At 35.0% G+C, this 16,900-nt stretch overlaps 1 protein-coding gene across 1 annotated transcript in view; it reads right to left on the bottom strand.

The window, feature by feature from the left end:
* The window catches only part of LOC136833424 (uncharacterized), a 1,156,799-nt gene that overhangs the window by 431,585 nt on the left and 708,314 nt on the right, over positions 1–16,900 (bottom strand). Inside the window, 2 exon segments of the mRNA XM_067095568.1 lie at positions 1,671–1,890; positions 1,893–1,900. Coding sequence (XP_066951669.1) covers positions 1,671–1,890; positions 1,893–1,900 — 228 coding nt within the window.

Here is a 16,900-nt window from a genome sequence, read left to right as displayed (position 1 = left end):
CTGCCACAACTTTCTGTATCACACTCAACTTTATTTAAACACTCCTAGAACTTACACATTTTCTTTTCCCAATCCAGTCTTCCTGTTACAAATTCGAGGCACCCCCTCTATTGTCCTGATCTCTCAACCATCCCCGATGCAACCATTCTTGTCTCTCATGATCCAATACATCCGTCTCCCCAGGCGCTATAAAGTCTAGCTTCGCCTTTTCAATATCATAAAACATTTTTTCAGTTCTTCAACATACCAACACACATTCAAACCCCAGGACTTACTTTACCGTATTTACACCGACTTATTTTCTACATTAGTGTATAGCGCTAGGGCACTATGCCCCCGGCCATTTAACGTCTCCCACACCGTACTGAGCTGTCAGATGTTTTATCAAGGCGCGTGATTCCCACTGGTTTCCATTAATTTAATGGGTGCATCCCTTCACAACAATAAGTTCAAAGCCCTCAAACTGGCGCTCTTCTGCATTTTTACTCATAGTATTAGTATCCCAACCCCTTCACAATTTCTAGGGCAACAGTTATCCAAGGAAGCTGTATTACTATTTCCCAATAGCAATCATAGAACTTTATTGCCATACTCTTCCAACTCATATAACAGCAAGGGAATACAGTACTGCCACACACTGACGAATGTTCTGGATTACGAAGTGGCTCTTAATTATCCCAACACCTTGTCCAAATAGTACTGCTTACTACCACAGCAATAGCAGTCATTATAAAGTGACTTGGAACAAAATTGCGTGTGTGTGATTAAAAGGAGTTAGTACGGAACGATTTTGTTGCAAATAATTTGGAGATTAAAGGGTTCTTGATCCAGGAGCATAAACTATCTAAAAGTTTAATAACACTTTGAACAATAAAACAGATCAAAATATAATCTCAGCAGCCCGTGTTAATAAAATGCAACATACTCCACAACGGCAACGAATTTATTACAAAGTCAATGAACTCCGTCAAAGCAAAATGGAGATCTACAGTGTGATGAATATGAATACTTAAAATTCAAAACTCCCCCTAACAACGTGCTGGGAGCATATAGTTCTGCTACTGAGTTACCATTAAGAAACCGAAATTAGGTTATCTTATGACATCAATGTACGCTCCAGGATTAATAGCTTACTCTATTAATCCCAATTTGCCTTCTGCATAATCATGAAGAATTTATAAACAGGCAAAAGGTCCTCCTGACAAGTCATTTCTAATGAAATTCATGACATTTACCAAGAGAAGATTAGGAAACATTAAAATGGGATTAATTATGGATTATGAAAAGTTTTAAATGTGAATATAAAATTCTGAAAATAAATAAAAGGCTTTAAAACTGGATTAATATGCGCGTACAAATGCAGGATACGTTTATGCAGGGTTGATACTCGATTTTTCGCAAATAAAGGCAGTTATGGTGCTTCTAAACCCCAAATTCAATTACAATAAAACGCAAATAACTGATAAATGCAGCTTCTGTACGTATATTGTGTTCGTGAGAAACACACAGTACAACCACAAAAAGGAGGCACGTCATTATAATACATATATATATACTCCTATATATATATATATATATATATATATATATATATATATATATATATATATATATATATAAATACTTGATTACATACACACATTCAACAAATAAATCTTCATATTCTTTACCGGGTTTGAGGAGACCTTGTTCGTCGGCTGGTCCTCCAGGTGATATAGCTTGGATATATATACCATGGTCGATGCCCTCAGCAATCATGACTCCCAGGGAACCATCTTTCTTCTGCAGCGTCACCGTACACAGACGGCGCTCGGGACCTGATGCTGCGGGGCATTTGGAAAACCTTTCGACCAAGGACTCACTCACGCTCTCCTCGACAACCACGCTCGGATGGACGGCTCTAAGAGAACACAAAATGAAAAGCGGATAAACTTGGTATACAGCAACATTAAAGTACCTTATATATATATATATTATATATATATATATATATATATATATATATATATATATATATATATATTTTATATATATTATACATACATTATATATATATATATATATATATATATATATATATATTTATATATATATACATATCATATACAATGCTACTTGGGCATATTTTATCTCTTATGCAATTCCTATTGAAGTCAATATATTTATTCTTAGGGCTTTTTATTCAAACTTTAAATCAGTCTATACTGTACTTCTTTTTCTCTTTAGGCAAGTTCTCAAGAATAAGGGAAAATAGAAAGAAACGTGAATAATTTTTCCTTATTCCTGAGCACCTAGCCTGAAGAGAAAAAGAAGTATAGACTGATTCAAAGTCTTGATAAAAAGATAGTACCTGAGAACAATGCCTCTGGGCATAAGTACTTACCAAATGTATGAGTGCGCAATAGCTAAACAAAAAGTTAACCTTTGGACAAAAACATAATTTTCGGTATATTTCGTACCCGCCATCAGCACTTGAAATACTTCACACAGTTCACTCAACTATTCCTGACTTAGGAAATAAATAAAAATCAGAAAATCTACCTACTACGTGCTTTAAAACATCATCTACAAGTTACCAACAATATCTCGACTTTGTTTTCCTTTACCACTTTGATACCAGAGTTAAGCACCGCACAAGGTCAATAAGTCAAGAGGGCTTAAAAACCAGAATTCTTTTTAAGGTAAAAGCAGAGGGTAACTTACCAGGCAGTCACTATAATAATATTTTTATTCTCTCTTAAGTTACACGACTGAGTAAGTTACACGACTGAGTTGAAAAAACAGGTAGTATGTTTTTCCTAAATGCAAAACAAGTGTCACTGTGGAGATGAATCAAACCTTTGCAATATCAAGTACTTCACATGGATACATAAAAATAAATAAATTAATAAGCCTAATTGACTGACTTTAGTAGTTGAGTTCTAGTTGGTATATAAACACAGACATTAAGTATACAATCTGAATAAAAATTTAGAGCTCTGTAGACTTTCAGCAAGTGGCTCGATTTAATTTGCTAAGGAAGTAAATGTAATAAAACAACAAACAGGGATAACACATAGACAAAAGAAACATGGAACTCATATTTTGCCAAAATGGTGGTTGGTGCTTGGCCTTGCCGGAAATAATTACAAAAACAGTGTAGAAACAACACGTGAGCACTAAAAATATTTAAATAAAAGACAATAACTCGTTATCAGGCAATGATTTTTTCTGTTTTCAAACCATACACAGGAAGCAAACAAGAAATACGATCTAGCTCATCTGGTATAAAATAAACGTGAAAAGAGATTGGAAAGAATAAATTCACCGTTCAAAATATTTTTTTTATTATGAGAATAGATTAAAAATTAATAAAAAAGAGAAAATGAAAAATGAAAGGGATATATGCGGCGGAAACAATTATTATTATCACCGAGTTATATTTTATATTATGAAATACCCCGAATCAGAAAAACACCCAACGAGGAGTGACCCCCATGTAATTATGGTGAGTAACTTTGTAACTCGTCATCGACAAATAAGAACAAACGAGACAACAAAAGAGAAATGAATGTATTCAACAATGAGAACTTCCAAATTATACAACGGAACAATGCAGAAGCAGATTAAGATGAGAAACTTGCAACATCAGGAGGGGAAAGATTCACTGAAGAGAGCCGAAATGCAGCGAATAAGATGAAGGGAATCAAAACGTCGACGTTAACCGAAAATGGCAACACATCAAAGCCCGCCGCCGCTTCCTTTCATCGCCGTTTTTCGTAAATTATGGGATATCAAAATTCCCTTCCACTCTTCATTAGGGTTATTCTTTGCAAGAAACGCACGGAGCCTTTCATGTCCATTAAAAGGGATTATTGCGTTTGAGGGTTGACTGACAAAGCTAATATCTAACGTAGAGCACTTTGAGATTTTTTGGTAAAAGTCGGAGTAATTTATAAGTAACTGTCTTTTTCAAGTTTACGTACTTCAGAATACAGCGCTGACTAGGGAGATAACGTCTGATTTAGTTACCTTGATTTTATGGCAAGCTTCAAAAACAATAATTCCCTCCCTCTCTCAGTAGTGCTAGGGTTTATTGAATACATCGCAAATACTTGAATGGATGCCATTCAATCTAAGAGCTATAAATTTTGTCATCGCACTCAAAATCTTTATAAAAGAAAGCTGCCAATGTCAAACCATTGTACTGTATTGCGTATAAGCTACATTTCTAATTGCCTCCACCTAGGAGGTTGTATCTTTGTTTAGGTTTGTCTGTCTGTCTTGTTGTCGATTTGTCTTCAAGATTAAACAGTACGTGATTAAATTTTAAAGGAAATAGGAAACGTAACTTTTGGGGAGAAGGAACCTTTTTAGGGGGATTGGCTGCCCAGCCTTCATTCAAAGATTCGAGGATTACGAAACCGAGAGCCTACGCACCATTACCATACATTTAGGTAACCAAATTTAATCATTACTTCTGCAAAGAAAATCTGAGAGAAGGTGATGTCTCCTCTTAGCCTGTGAGATTTCGTCTGAATCTCAAAAGCTAACTGTTTCTGGTAACTAAAAATGTTCTCACTGGAGGAAATAAGAGCTCTCTGGGTGTTTTGTCTGACGTCGCTACTAAAGCAGTGGATCGTCGAGACTGCTGATATTTGACAAAAAGGTATATTTTTCCCAGGTTTGTCACGCAGTTCCTTTGTTTGCTTTCTCTAAAAATTCCAACCGAACTCTCCCGAAATTTTTAAAAGAAGATGAATTCCACGGCAATGGTTAACAATATGTTTTGAGGTCATATAGGAATAGATTCTGCCACCGACATATTTTAGTGAAATTTCCTGGACAAAAGACCTCTTAAGCTAATGTCTGAAGGATGTAGCAAATTACAATTTAGCATGGTGGAGATACATTAACAATCTTATAACTTTTGATGGCAGACCACAATGAGATCTTTAAAAGAGAGAGAGAGAGAGAGAGAGAGAGAGAGAGAGAGAGAGAGAGAGAGAGAGAGAGAGAGAGAGAGAGAGCTCTTTCCTCAAACAATTTCCGTTCCGATATATAATTGCTATAAATATATCCACAAGGCTTTCAATACACCTTCGCCAACTGCAGACATTTTATATATAATCAGCATTAAGCCATTTCCCCTGACAAGAGGTGTTTCCACGGAGAAACAACACAACTGTTACTATCACATTCATACTTATAACTGCTCAATTGTAGCCGCTTCATACACCTACACAGAAGGCGCATTAGCTAGATCAATCAGCAGAGCAATATTATACGGAAGAAATAAAATTCCATATCACAAATGTGACATCAAAATCTTTTGAAACGTCCAAGTCTTTATTTTTAGTAGTTAAAACTTCTTTTTAAATACAGTCAAAGTATTAACAATTAAAATACAGTGATAATTATGTAACTGTCACCGACAATACTGAAAGAAAGAAAGGAAAAAAAAGTCGTAGAATCTCAGGATTCAGTGGGTTCAATGGTTAAAGATCAATATATCAATAAAGCACAGTAAATAAAATTCATACAGCGATCGGCTGCAAGCAAACAGATCTGTATTGTAAAAATGAATATTGAATAGAGTAAGATACCTAAAGATAAAATAAAACAGGATAAGAAACAGAAAATCGCAATTTCTCGTCCTCAATGATCATTTGCAATTAACTTGAAGGCACAAATCAAATGACTCAAAACTTCATTAAGGATTCAAACATGACAAAAATGTTTGAGTGGCTCATTCAGTAAAAATACGGTATATGTATCCTGGGTGGGCTTATTATAAGAACTGGTTTCCCTTATTCATGCAATCTCTAAATATTACAGCCCATGACTTGATCTCATTCTAAAAATATCCTAAATCTATAATTCTAGTTCGTGCGTGTCGTTGCAATCAAAACTAGTTTTCTCGATATTCAGCGGAATGCTGTAATCTACTGGGCCTTCCTTTCATTCGTATCTCGTTTAATAACATGCCTTGGTACGGAGCATTATTTACTATTCCAGGTCATGCAGTGCAGGCACGAAAAGACATAAAACATTTTCCTCTTCTCCTGGGAGAGAGAGGAGAGAGAGAGAGAGAGAGAGAGAGAGAGAGAGAGAGAGAGAGAGAGAGCGAGTTCTGTTAAAGCAAATACAAGAATTACTGCAGGAGAGAACAATAAACATTTCTGTTGGTTGGCCAAGTCCAGAGGTTTATACCAGGTCGCATACCCTTTAATACCCTACTACACCTACGGGCCGCCCCAAGGGTAGGTCCCGTGCTGGCATAAGGCCAGCTTAATGTACATATAAAGACCTGTAATATCACAGGCTTAGCCAAATTTACAGTTCGCTTTCAGTGGTAATGAAGCCATAATTCAAGGGATGAGCATCGTCATTTACATTGGAACGTCATATCTGTGAAATATCTTTGGCATTATATCATCTGAAATGTTTAATAATTGCCATTTTTCTTACGAAGGGCGTAATTTAACCTATGATAACACCTGTGAAATCTTGATGCTTTTAACAGAATGTTTTTCTTCAGTATACTACTTTTCAATTGCCAATTAACTTCATACTCTTATATCATAAAGGCACAGCTTTCAATATTTCAAAGAGTACTGTGAAAGAAAATAACTGTTACGGTTCCGGAGCTGAAGCCACAATTAAATTTTAATATTCAGGTAATTAGTTTCCTTATTAAATCTTGCCAAATTAGAGCAAATTAATGCATTGCAGTAACATGAAATTCTAGTGACAGTACCTCCTTACTTAACGTGCACAAAAGACAAGTCCGAAAACAAATGTTTTGAAATAGCTGTTATGATTACGATGGATTTCGGGACTTCTAAGAACCATATGCTGTACATGAACATGACATTACAAAATGTTAACTTCACACAGTTATTTAAATGTCTTTATATAATGGCAAGCAATTTGGTATGAAGAGTGATCATAGCAATATTAACATACGAAGGTGTCATTCTATATGTATAACATAAATCACGACAAAGAAACATGCTAAATCACAACAAAGAAACAACATGCAATCACGAAGGAAGCATGCCAAAATTACATGCAAATTAGATATGAAAAACTCTTAATTAATTTGTACAACAAATGGTATGAGTTCATGCAAATTTAAGACAAAGACTAGACAAACAAAAATGTTCATACGAAACACACAAAGAGAACGCCATCCCTACTAACACACATATCTGGATTCCTTCACCTTTATAACAGGTGTTATGTACAACCAACACCTGTGCACTGCACTACACATAGAGCAACACACGCCAGAGGAACCACACCTGCTCTTCCTTCCTTTGACTTCTTTCCCAGGTGTACCGTGGTAATGGTGAATCTTAACCGGGGTTTTCGAGGCCGCCCATTGTTCTCCATGGATCTACTACCGCCCATAGCTCGTGGGCGGAGGGCTTGGATTTCATCGCATCTTCGCTCAACTACAATGCTTCCACCATCATCTTGGAACCTCTTCCAATATTCTCATGTTAAGTCGAAAAGACATTCACCTTCTAAACCAAGTGGTTCTCCGAAGTTTCTCTATTTCCGATTACTAAGCATTGCTATGGGTCAGTTCCAAGTATTTCAAGTCACTTCATGACGTAATGACATGGTGAGACAACGCTAAAGATATTTAGGTTGTGTACCTTTAATATGTTAATATAAAAAATACTATCATTCATGATTTGTCCAGTATAAGCACAGACTACAGTTCAATTCGGGAAACCAAAATAAAGACTCAAATTGTCCTTTGGAAATAATTCGTGTAATATGAATAAGGGAATGTCATCAGGCAACCAGAACAGCTTTTGTTAACGACGCGCAAAAAAGATACACTTTTATACTCCCCATTTTTATTTCCTAAGATAAGTCTCTGCTGTGAATTCATATCATATTTATCTTCTTTCGCTTATCAACTCAAATGTTTATCAAGTGAAACAGTTCGAAATGTCCATAACAGTTAAATTAATAACCTAGTGTTTAAACTACATACCCACCAAAGTAAATACAATGAAGCAAATGAAGTCCTTTAAAATTATATGTACAGTATATAGGGTAAGTGGTTATTATATGTACAATATACAAGGTAAGTGGTTATTATATGTACAGTATATAGAGTAAGTGGTTATTTTATGTACAGTAAGTATATAGAGTAAGTGGTTACTATATGTACAGTATACAAAGTAAGTGGTTATTATATGTACAGTATATAGAGTAAGTGGTTATTATATGTACAGTATATAGAGTAAGTGGTTACTATATGTACAGTACATATACTGTAGAGTAAGTGGCTAGTGTTACTTGTCGTTAATTTATTAAATGCAAACTACAATACGAAGCCGCTTTGGATTTTCTCTTCAAGGAGAAAGAAATGACCGAGAGAGATTTCTTTCTTAAACCCAGTTTATCATCAGATTATAAATATCTATGAGTAGAAGCAAGAGCCCTTGAAAGAAAGGCTAGCTTACTCTAACAGAACAAAAGCAACAGCCAAACTTCGGTGAACATATCATTTTAAATAAACCGGAGCCATTGTGGCTTCGATCACATTTTTAATCTAAAATCCTTCAAAAACATTATTTCAAAACTGACACAAAATAATTAAAAGTTTATCTCTATAAATGTGACGCAGCAAAGCTAGCAAACTTAATTAGAATACAGTGATTCTGACACTGCAATGTATCACCAAATCAGTTATAATCGTTCTATTTTATTTTTACTGATGGCGAGAGTGAAACGTTACACGTGAGTGCAGGTATGCAAGGAAGTCTGTAAGCACCCATTTGTTATAATCAAAGGCCATTATCTTCTGTTAGAACAGTGGTTCTCTTTAACCTTTGTTCTATTTTATTTTCTCTTATCTGATTGATTGTGAGGAAAACGAATTAGAAGAGTGAGGGACAGGAGGGGAGGTAAATAATTACAAAACTAATGGTAGGGGCACTATAGGAAACTAATGTGATACTTCTTTAATTCTTATGGCTTCTGATATTAGACCATTTTGTTAAGTCACTTTAAGCGCTTTCCTGGAAATGTTGGACGTTCCTCAGGGGCGCGTTTCAGGTTGAGAACGTTAGGGGAGTGTAAACAGTAATACAAGAATAGTATGTACAATACACGTTAAATCACATAGAAACCTTTACTCACAAGTTACACCGAAACAGACAAGAATAAACAAAGAGGAAGAAGTGACTAAAAATTACTGTAACTCATTACACCACAAAAAGGAAAACACCCAAGTAAGCGAGGACACCAAACATGTGCATATCCAGTGAAATCCATGAAATATGTCACATTATTGAGCGCACACGCATATATATATACATATATACATACATACACATATTATTATTATCTTAATATATATATATATATATTATATATATATATATATATTATGATACATATATAAATATATATATACTATATATATATATATATATTATATATATTATATATATATATATATATATATATATATATATATACATGTACTCACACACACATACACACACTAGTCTTCAGTAAATCATTTCTAATAAAATGTTATCCTATGTTCACCTTATTCTGAATCAATCTCTGTATACGTAAGGGGATACTATCTACGGTATATTCCGTTAATGAATAATTATTTGCAAACTTTTCCCTTGCTAAATTCATACATTTACCAATAGATTCTCTTGATTTTGCTTCTAACAGCACATTAAATTACTGCACCTATCCTACATCAGGTACTTCTAATATTATTACAATTTTACAGAAGCTATTAGAGTATTAAAAGGAAACATTTTCAAGCATACAAAAACACCCAAACAGTTTAATTATATTTGTGGGAGTTCTCAAAATATGCTCTTCCTAATTTTCATGCCTGGGAGCTGAGTTTTGAAACATCCAAACAAAGCTCGAACGTATGAGGAAGCCCTAGATATCAGGACTGAAACGGGCGTAGCCTTATTAGCCTTCAGGTGAACCAAATTTAACTTCCTCAAAATATAGATGACATTCATATTAACGAACGTTTAAATGAAAAACCGTAAAGGAAAACTCGGGAAAGACTGAAAAATTCCGAAGAGCAGAGCTATAATTATAAAAATACAAAAACATCAAATGCCTGGTGAGGTAATTTGACGAAATGAAACAAATAATGGTACCAGAATAAACGGAAAAATCGCATGTAGTACCATCACATACAACAGACGGAGCATCTAAATAAACTACAGAATAGAACAGAGTACAGAATTTAGGCCAAAGGCCAAACTCTGGAACCCATGAGGTCATTCAGCGCTGAAAGGGAACCTGACAGTATGAAGGTTTGAAAGGTCTAAAAGGAGGAAACCCCTCGCAATTGCACTATGAAACAATTGTTAGAGAAGGTGGAAAGTCAGACGGAAGAAAGAGAATATAAAATGAATGGTGGTACAGTAAAAGGAATGAAAGAGGTTGCAGCTAGGGGCCGAAGGGATGCTGCAAAGACCCTTAAGTAATGGCTCCAACGCACCCTCAAGTAATGGCTCCAGCGCACCCGGCGCAATGGCCCAGCGCACCTCAAGTAATGGCTCCAACGCACCCCTCAGTAATGGCTCCAGCACCTAGGGCTCCAACGCACCCTCAAGTAATGGCTCCAGCGCACCCTCAAGTAATGGCTCCAACGCACCCTCAAGTAATGGCTCCAACGCACCCTCAAGTAATGGCTCCAGCGCACCACATGGAGTGCACTGGCGGCACTAGGCCCCCCCCCCCCCTACGGGGTAAATAAGTTATAAAACCAGGGAGTAAACGAAATATGCACACCGTAAGTAAGATGCTCAACTTGCAGAAGCTGCTATAAGGCCATGAAGATTATCCTTTCGAAGAACGACAAATATAACACTAATAATCTTCAATATCCTTGATAATTCAAATATTTTAATCCTTAAGACATTTTTCCAAAGAACTGACTAACAGAAACATAGTCTACAAAGGTGGAAATAAAAGACATCCAAAGAGTAATCCTAAAAGTGTCTTTGTAAATGTCCTGAGAAAGCAAGGAGGAATTCGACCTTTGCATTGACGCTCAAGGATTAGGTGTAACGGTTCTAGTGAAATAAAGAATCATATAGGATTTATTAGGAAAGGAGCGGAAGAAGCAAAAATTAAATATTCCATGGAATGAAGACGATAATAAACCAACCAGCTGCCTAATCAAGAGTTGGAAAAAAAAACGTAGGTTTGCAATTATGGTTTCTACTACTAAGCCAAACTAGCGAAGTTCAAGTAAATCAAGCTGCTACGTAACAATAATTTTCTTTACCATGCACTGCAATTATGAATTCTTAATATTTCTATGAAATGACAGAGTACTTATCCCTACTTGAGCTTTTGTTTTTAGGTTAAGATTTCATAAGTTAAATAAGGAGGTAATACTGTATACACGGAAAATGAGTCATACCATGTGGACGTGCTGTTCTATATCGGAAATACGTCCTGATAGTGATCTCCAAAATGTTTTGTTATTTTTCTCAATTTTATTTAAACATTCATATTTTCATAACATCAGTTAAAGAATTTTTTATTCACTGGTGTGGTAGCACCACCATGGAGGAAACGATTGAATTGGGTTTAAAAAAGAATTTATTAGGGTCCCAAAAGTCCATGGGTTTCTCAGAAACCAGAATAAACATTCCTCCTAATATGACTACCAACTATCAATCACACAACACGAATAATTCCCAAGAAACGAACACTGAGGGATAAAACAATTTTGGTTGCAATATATTTACAGTATTTATTTTATTTCATTTTTTGTATACTTGAAACTAAAAAATGTGCATTTCATCGAATATATTTCATAGCAAAATATGGTCTGTTTATATGTTTGATCAAGCCAGTGGGCGCGAATTCAGCTAGATTAGATGGGCAACAGGTGAACGAACACGCAGCCTCTATCTCTTCGATCACCGATCGTTAACACGCATAAAGCCAATGTTTCTCAAAGCAATATTAAACAACGGCTTCGAGCTATCAATATAAGTCAACAGATCACCGTGTTGACCTAAAATGGAAGACTGCAGTATCTGCAAAAATACAAAACTGAGAAAAAATGGTAGATACCCCTTGCCTCACTACTGATTTTGCAGATACTGACAAATGGGACTCCCTAAATACTCATGGAAAGCATTGAAAAATCATTCCAAAACTGTAGTAACTTGTGTATTAGTGTTTCAAGAGCCCAAAAGTTGGCATATCTCAATTTCGAAAATTTTGCAGATACTGCAATTTTCCATTTTAGGGCAGCGTGTTTGATCGCATAAATCACTTTGACAAATGCCGTTGCATTTAAAAGTGTCTACTCCCAGTTAATACTAGAACATTTCACAACAGACAACCTATTTACATCAGCATATTCCTGCAAAGAAGCCAAAACTGACGAAGGAAGCGCTGTCAAAATACGCTTCGGATTCGCTTGGTAGTAGTATTCAGCTCAAACAGAATTTTCGGAGAGTCATCTTTTGGGATGAGAAAATCTCCCTCTTACTGTGAGCAGTTTTAATTCCTGGCTCCCTACAAATATGACGGTAAGTGTAACTTCATCATAGATAGAGGAAATAGACAATTTCACAGTGACAGAACTTTAAAGAACAATAAAACAGAAACCGAAAGTGAAAGTTTTTCGTAACAGCAGTCAAGGAAAGTGTCTGTGAAATTCATCTTTCGCATTCTGGTTACTTTTAAACTTTTAAAGCACTTGCAATATCGATGCGATGCAACTGAGAATAACATAAAATACATAAGTTTAAAAATTTACCCAATAACCTTCATATTTCATACTTTTCAAACAGTTTTACACTGCTATAACCAAGGTCTATTCCTTTAGACCTTGTACAAAACAGCCGTTTGGGATGGATGGCACACAGCGGTCCTTAGGAGCTAACTGAAATAAATGTAGTTAAGCACCAACGAGTACGTTCAAATACAGGAAGACATTTTGGTTCCATCACTGAGAGCGATATGACCCAAGCCCGAGCTAATTTATCTTGCAAAAGGCAATTCTCTAATCCGTAACATAAAAATAGTGTCGAACTGTTTTACAGAACAGCCAAATTTTATCAGGCCGAATGTCTAGCAACATCTACTGACCTGAACCCAACTGAAAATCTTTGGGGCTACACGATTCAAAAATGGAATGAGATGCACATTCTATTTCGGAATCGACTGTGCCTACATGTCATGAAATTAAAATGGAGAAAAACTTTTAAGTTCTATGACAAGAAGGGCAGGCACAGTAATAGAAAAGAGGGGTTCATAAACGAAATACTGAGAGAGAGAGAGAGAGAGAGAGAGAGAGAGAGAGAGAGAGAGAGAGAGAGAGAGAGAGAGAGAGAGAGAGGCATTTGAAAAAATTTACTTCTCTTAAAAATATAATTTTTAATATCCAGTGTTTTTGATGAAACATTTATATCAAACCAGTCATACTGATTTAAAAAAAAAGTTGCTTTAATCAGTAAGGAACTCCTGTTTCCAATACTCTACAGAACCAAAAACTTGGCTCTTATTCGATGAATACCTTCGACATCCAACGCATGCTAAAAGGTTATCGGGAAAGATCAAGTCCTTGTTATGCGATTTTTTATTCTTTTCATTTAGTAACATATTTATTATTTAAATCTGGAATAAACTGACTTTGTCTGTCAAGCAATGACGTAATGAATACTCAAAATTATGGGAAAAATAAATCTGTACAATATCCTGAGCACCGGCTATTAGCACTTGCCTACTGCTCTATGTAACGCGGTCACCAAGGTGAGTTGCCAGTTGGTACTATATCTATCGCAGATCGAGAGCTTATCCGAAAGATTCCGTTCAGCTTATCAAAAATTTATTTTCCGTGATTGTACATACATTCCAATGAACTGTTTAGAGGCCCACAGACACTTTTCCCACCTACGGAAAATCTTGAGTACAAATCCCATCCTCAGACGGAGCGATATGGATAAATTCATTTCCAACATCTAAAGCCTTTATTGACCAGCCATGAATTGTATGACTTTTATATGACGTAGTGAAAGGATATGCCCTCTGTAACCTACCGCTCTGCTGAATGAAGACATACATACATACATAAATAAACGTACGCATACACAAACACAATCACAACACACACACAATACATATATATATAATATATAATATATATATATATATATATATATATATATATATATATATATATATATATATATATATGAAAGAAAGAGAATGGAGGGGGTGGGTTCATATCATCCCTCAAAGGCTGTCATTCCCGGGAACTATGATAGAGACATTTCACAATAGCAAGAATGAATTCGAACGGATTACTCTGTTCACCGCCTACAATGCCACTTCACCACAGCTGAACTGCAGACAATCAGGAACCCAATTTGCTAAAACTACATACAACAAAACAACAAATGAAACCTGGTCAGAAAAAGATAACGATAATGATAACGCAGAAGAAAATAAACTGTTTAAAATGAGTAAAAAAAAACGAAAACAAGCATAGCAATAACTACAAAAATACATAAGATAAATAAGGATTAAAATAAATAAAAAAAAGTAGTGGCAAAAAAAATCATAAAAATAGACAATGCAAACAAATAAATAACATCACAAACAGACACGACCTCCCACTTCAGAAAAACAAACAACTCTCAATAAGTTCCCTCTAAAATTTTGCTTTCATGAAAATCAAAATCATTACCCAGGATGATGGACTTCAATAAGAATAAATAAAATTCACTCACAGAATGAATCAACTGAAGCGGTACAAGCAAAGACACAGTGAAATGAACTCCCCTGTAGTGGCCTTGAACACCGCACCCAATACATCTCTAAACAGCAGGTGTGACTTTAAAAGGGTTGGCACTCAAACATAATTATTATGGTGCCACAAGGCACCCGTGACAAGTTTGAATAAATTGGCTGGTTCTTTGGGGTTTTATCCAGTTACAATGAGTTGACATTTACGGCTAAATGTCAATTATATAAACATAATTGTCGTTGTTATTCTATTAATCAAGCTTATATTCGAACTAAAAATAAGGGGACGGTTGTTATTGTCAATTACTCCACATAGCAACTTTCATCCAATGTAAATTTTACCGTTAAACACATTCTGTCTCGCATCTGTCTACAAAATCAAACAAATAATTACAAATTCTGAAAGGTTATAAATAATATACTGTTTAGAATCAGACTATCAGATAAACGATCTCTTTTTAAAATAATTCACTAAAAATGAGTGACTGGCCAATAAATACTACAACAAAGACACTGAATATCCAAACACGAGTTTATTACGAGCCGTGGCAAGTAATTTGGCTTAACACCTGATGTGCAAAGTTCAGCTTCACTGACGGGCACCACAGCCCTGGCCTACATTATGGGAATGGCCAAAAATGTGTGCCATTTTAGGAAACCTAATAATTAAAATAATTACCTGTAAGGCTCTTGTCATAATGAATCATCTGAATCACAGTAATGATACTACATTATGCAGATACAATATATCACAGCTGCGTCCCATAAAATATGAAATGCCAGAGAATTAAAGTTGCATTCCATAAAACACGACATAAAATAGATCACATATGGAAATTACAATAAAGTGAACAAGGGCTCTTATTCAAAAATTAATCACTATAATTTCCAAGTAACGAGATTTAAAACATTACATGATCAAAGCAGTAGCAGCAGTACTTAAAAGAATAGCATTGTTAATAATAATAATAATAATAATAATAATAATAATAATAATAATAATAATAATAATAATAATAAAGACTGAAGAACATATACAAAACCTTTCTTGTGTATTCTTTGACAGGTAGAAATACAAGTAAACTTTAAACCCTCAAGTACTACAATGAGGAAAGGGTACTAAAGGCATTGTTAACAATATGTCAAGACTTGATACACAAAAAGAAGGCTCATATTTATCCTCAATAATAATAATAATAATAATAATAATAATAATAATAATAATAATAAAAATAATAATAGCAACCAATTTTTATTTCATATCTCTGTTTTCAACACAACTCAGCATTAGCAGTGTGCAGAGAAAACGTGCTGGCAAATATGAAAAAAAAAATAATTAAAAAAATTCATTACTAAACTTCAAAACCTCAAAAACAACACACAAAAACCAAAACCAAAACAAAGGTCCAAGGTTATAAAAGAAAGGTTTTCCCAAGTAACAAGTACGTAGTCATTTCCACGCAGAAAGTCAACTGCCTTGCATGAACATCTGCCAAGACTGGACTCATACCATGTAATTGACCTAAAATACCTCATTAATTACAGGTGGTGGGCAAGTGAAATGGAAAATGAAACAACGACGTCATATCTACGTGATACGTGGATCTTACAAGATAAGCTAAAAAGCAAAAGAATCATTTATATTTATTGGTTTTTACTAATTTTACTCTCGATATATTCTCTGAAATATACTTTGGGCAATTTAGCCCTTCGTTTGTATCTATATTTCCCTCATTACATTTCACTTTATTCTCGCAGTAAATAGGTATGGTATATAAACTGTTTAAAGATATTTAGGGGCTTAAATGAAGACTTAATCATTTTCATCGCTATCAAACTAGCTGAGACAAAAGCGTATAACCATAACCAGGTGTTACTCCTGACTGAAAAAAAAAAAAGCAGGAACGTACAACAGCGAACATTTCCATCAAATGATACTTCACTTAAATGTAGGACATCGCAGCAAGTTGCGTAGTTTCTACTCGACACAATTTTCCGACAAATCAATCAAATTTCATTATTATGCTACTGGAAAAATTTATGTTCATTAAAATTCCTAAAGCATATAGTGACCAGCTATATAAAGTTTAGCACATTTTTATCTGACTGCGCGTATCTTCTTCCG

This window comes from Macrobrachium rosenbergii, chromosome 51 (genome assembly GCF_040412425.1).
Source record: "Macrobrachium rosenbergii isolate ZJJX-2024 chromosome 51, ASM4041242v1, whole genome shotgun sequence".
NCBI classification, from domain to species: domain Eukaryota; kingdom Metazoa; phylum Arthropoda; class Malacostraca; order Decapoda; family Palaemonidae; genus Macrobrachium; species Macrobrachium rosenbergii.
This window is presented reverse-complemented; position numbering and strand designations above follow the sequence as displayed.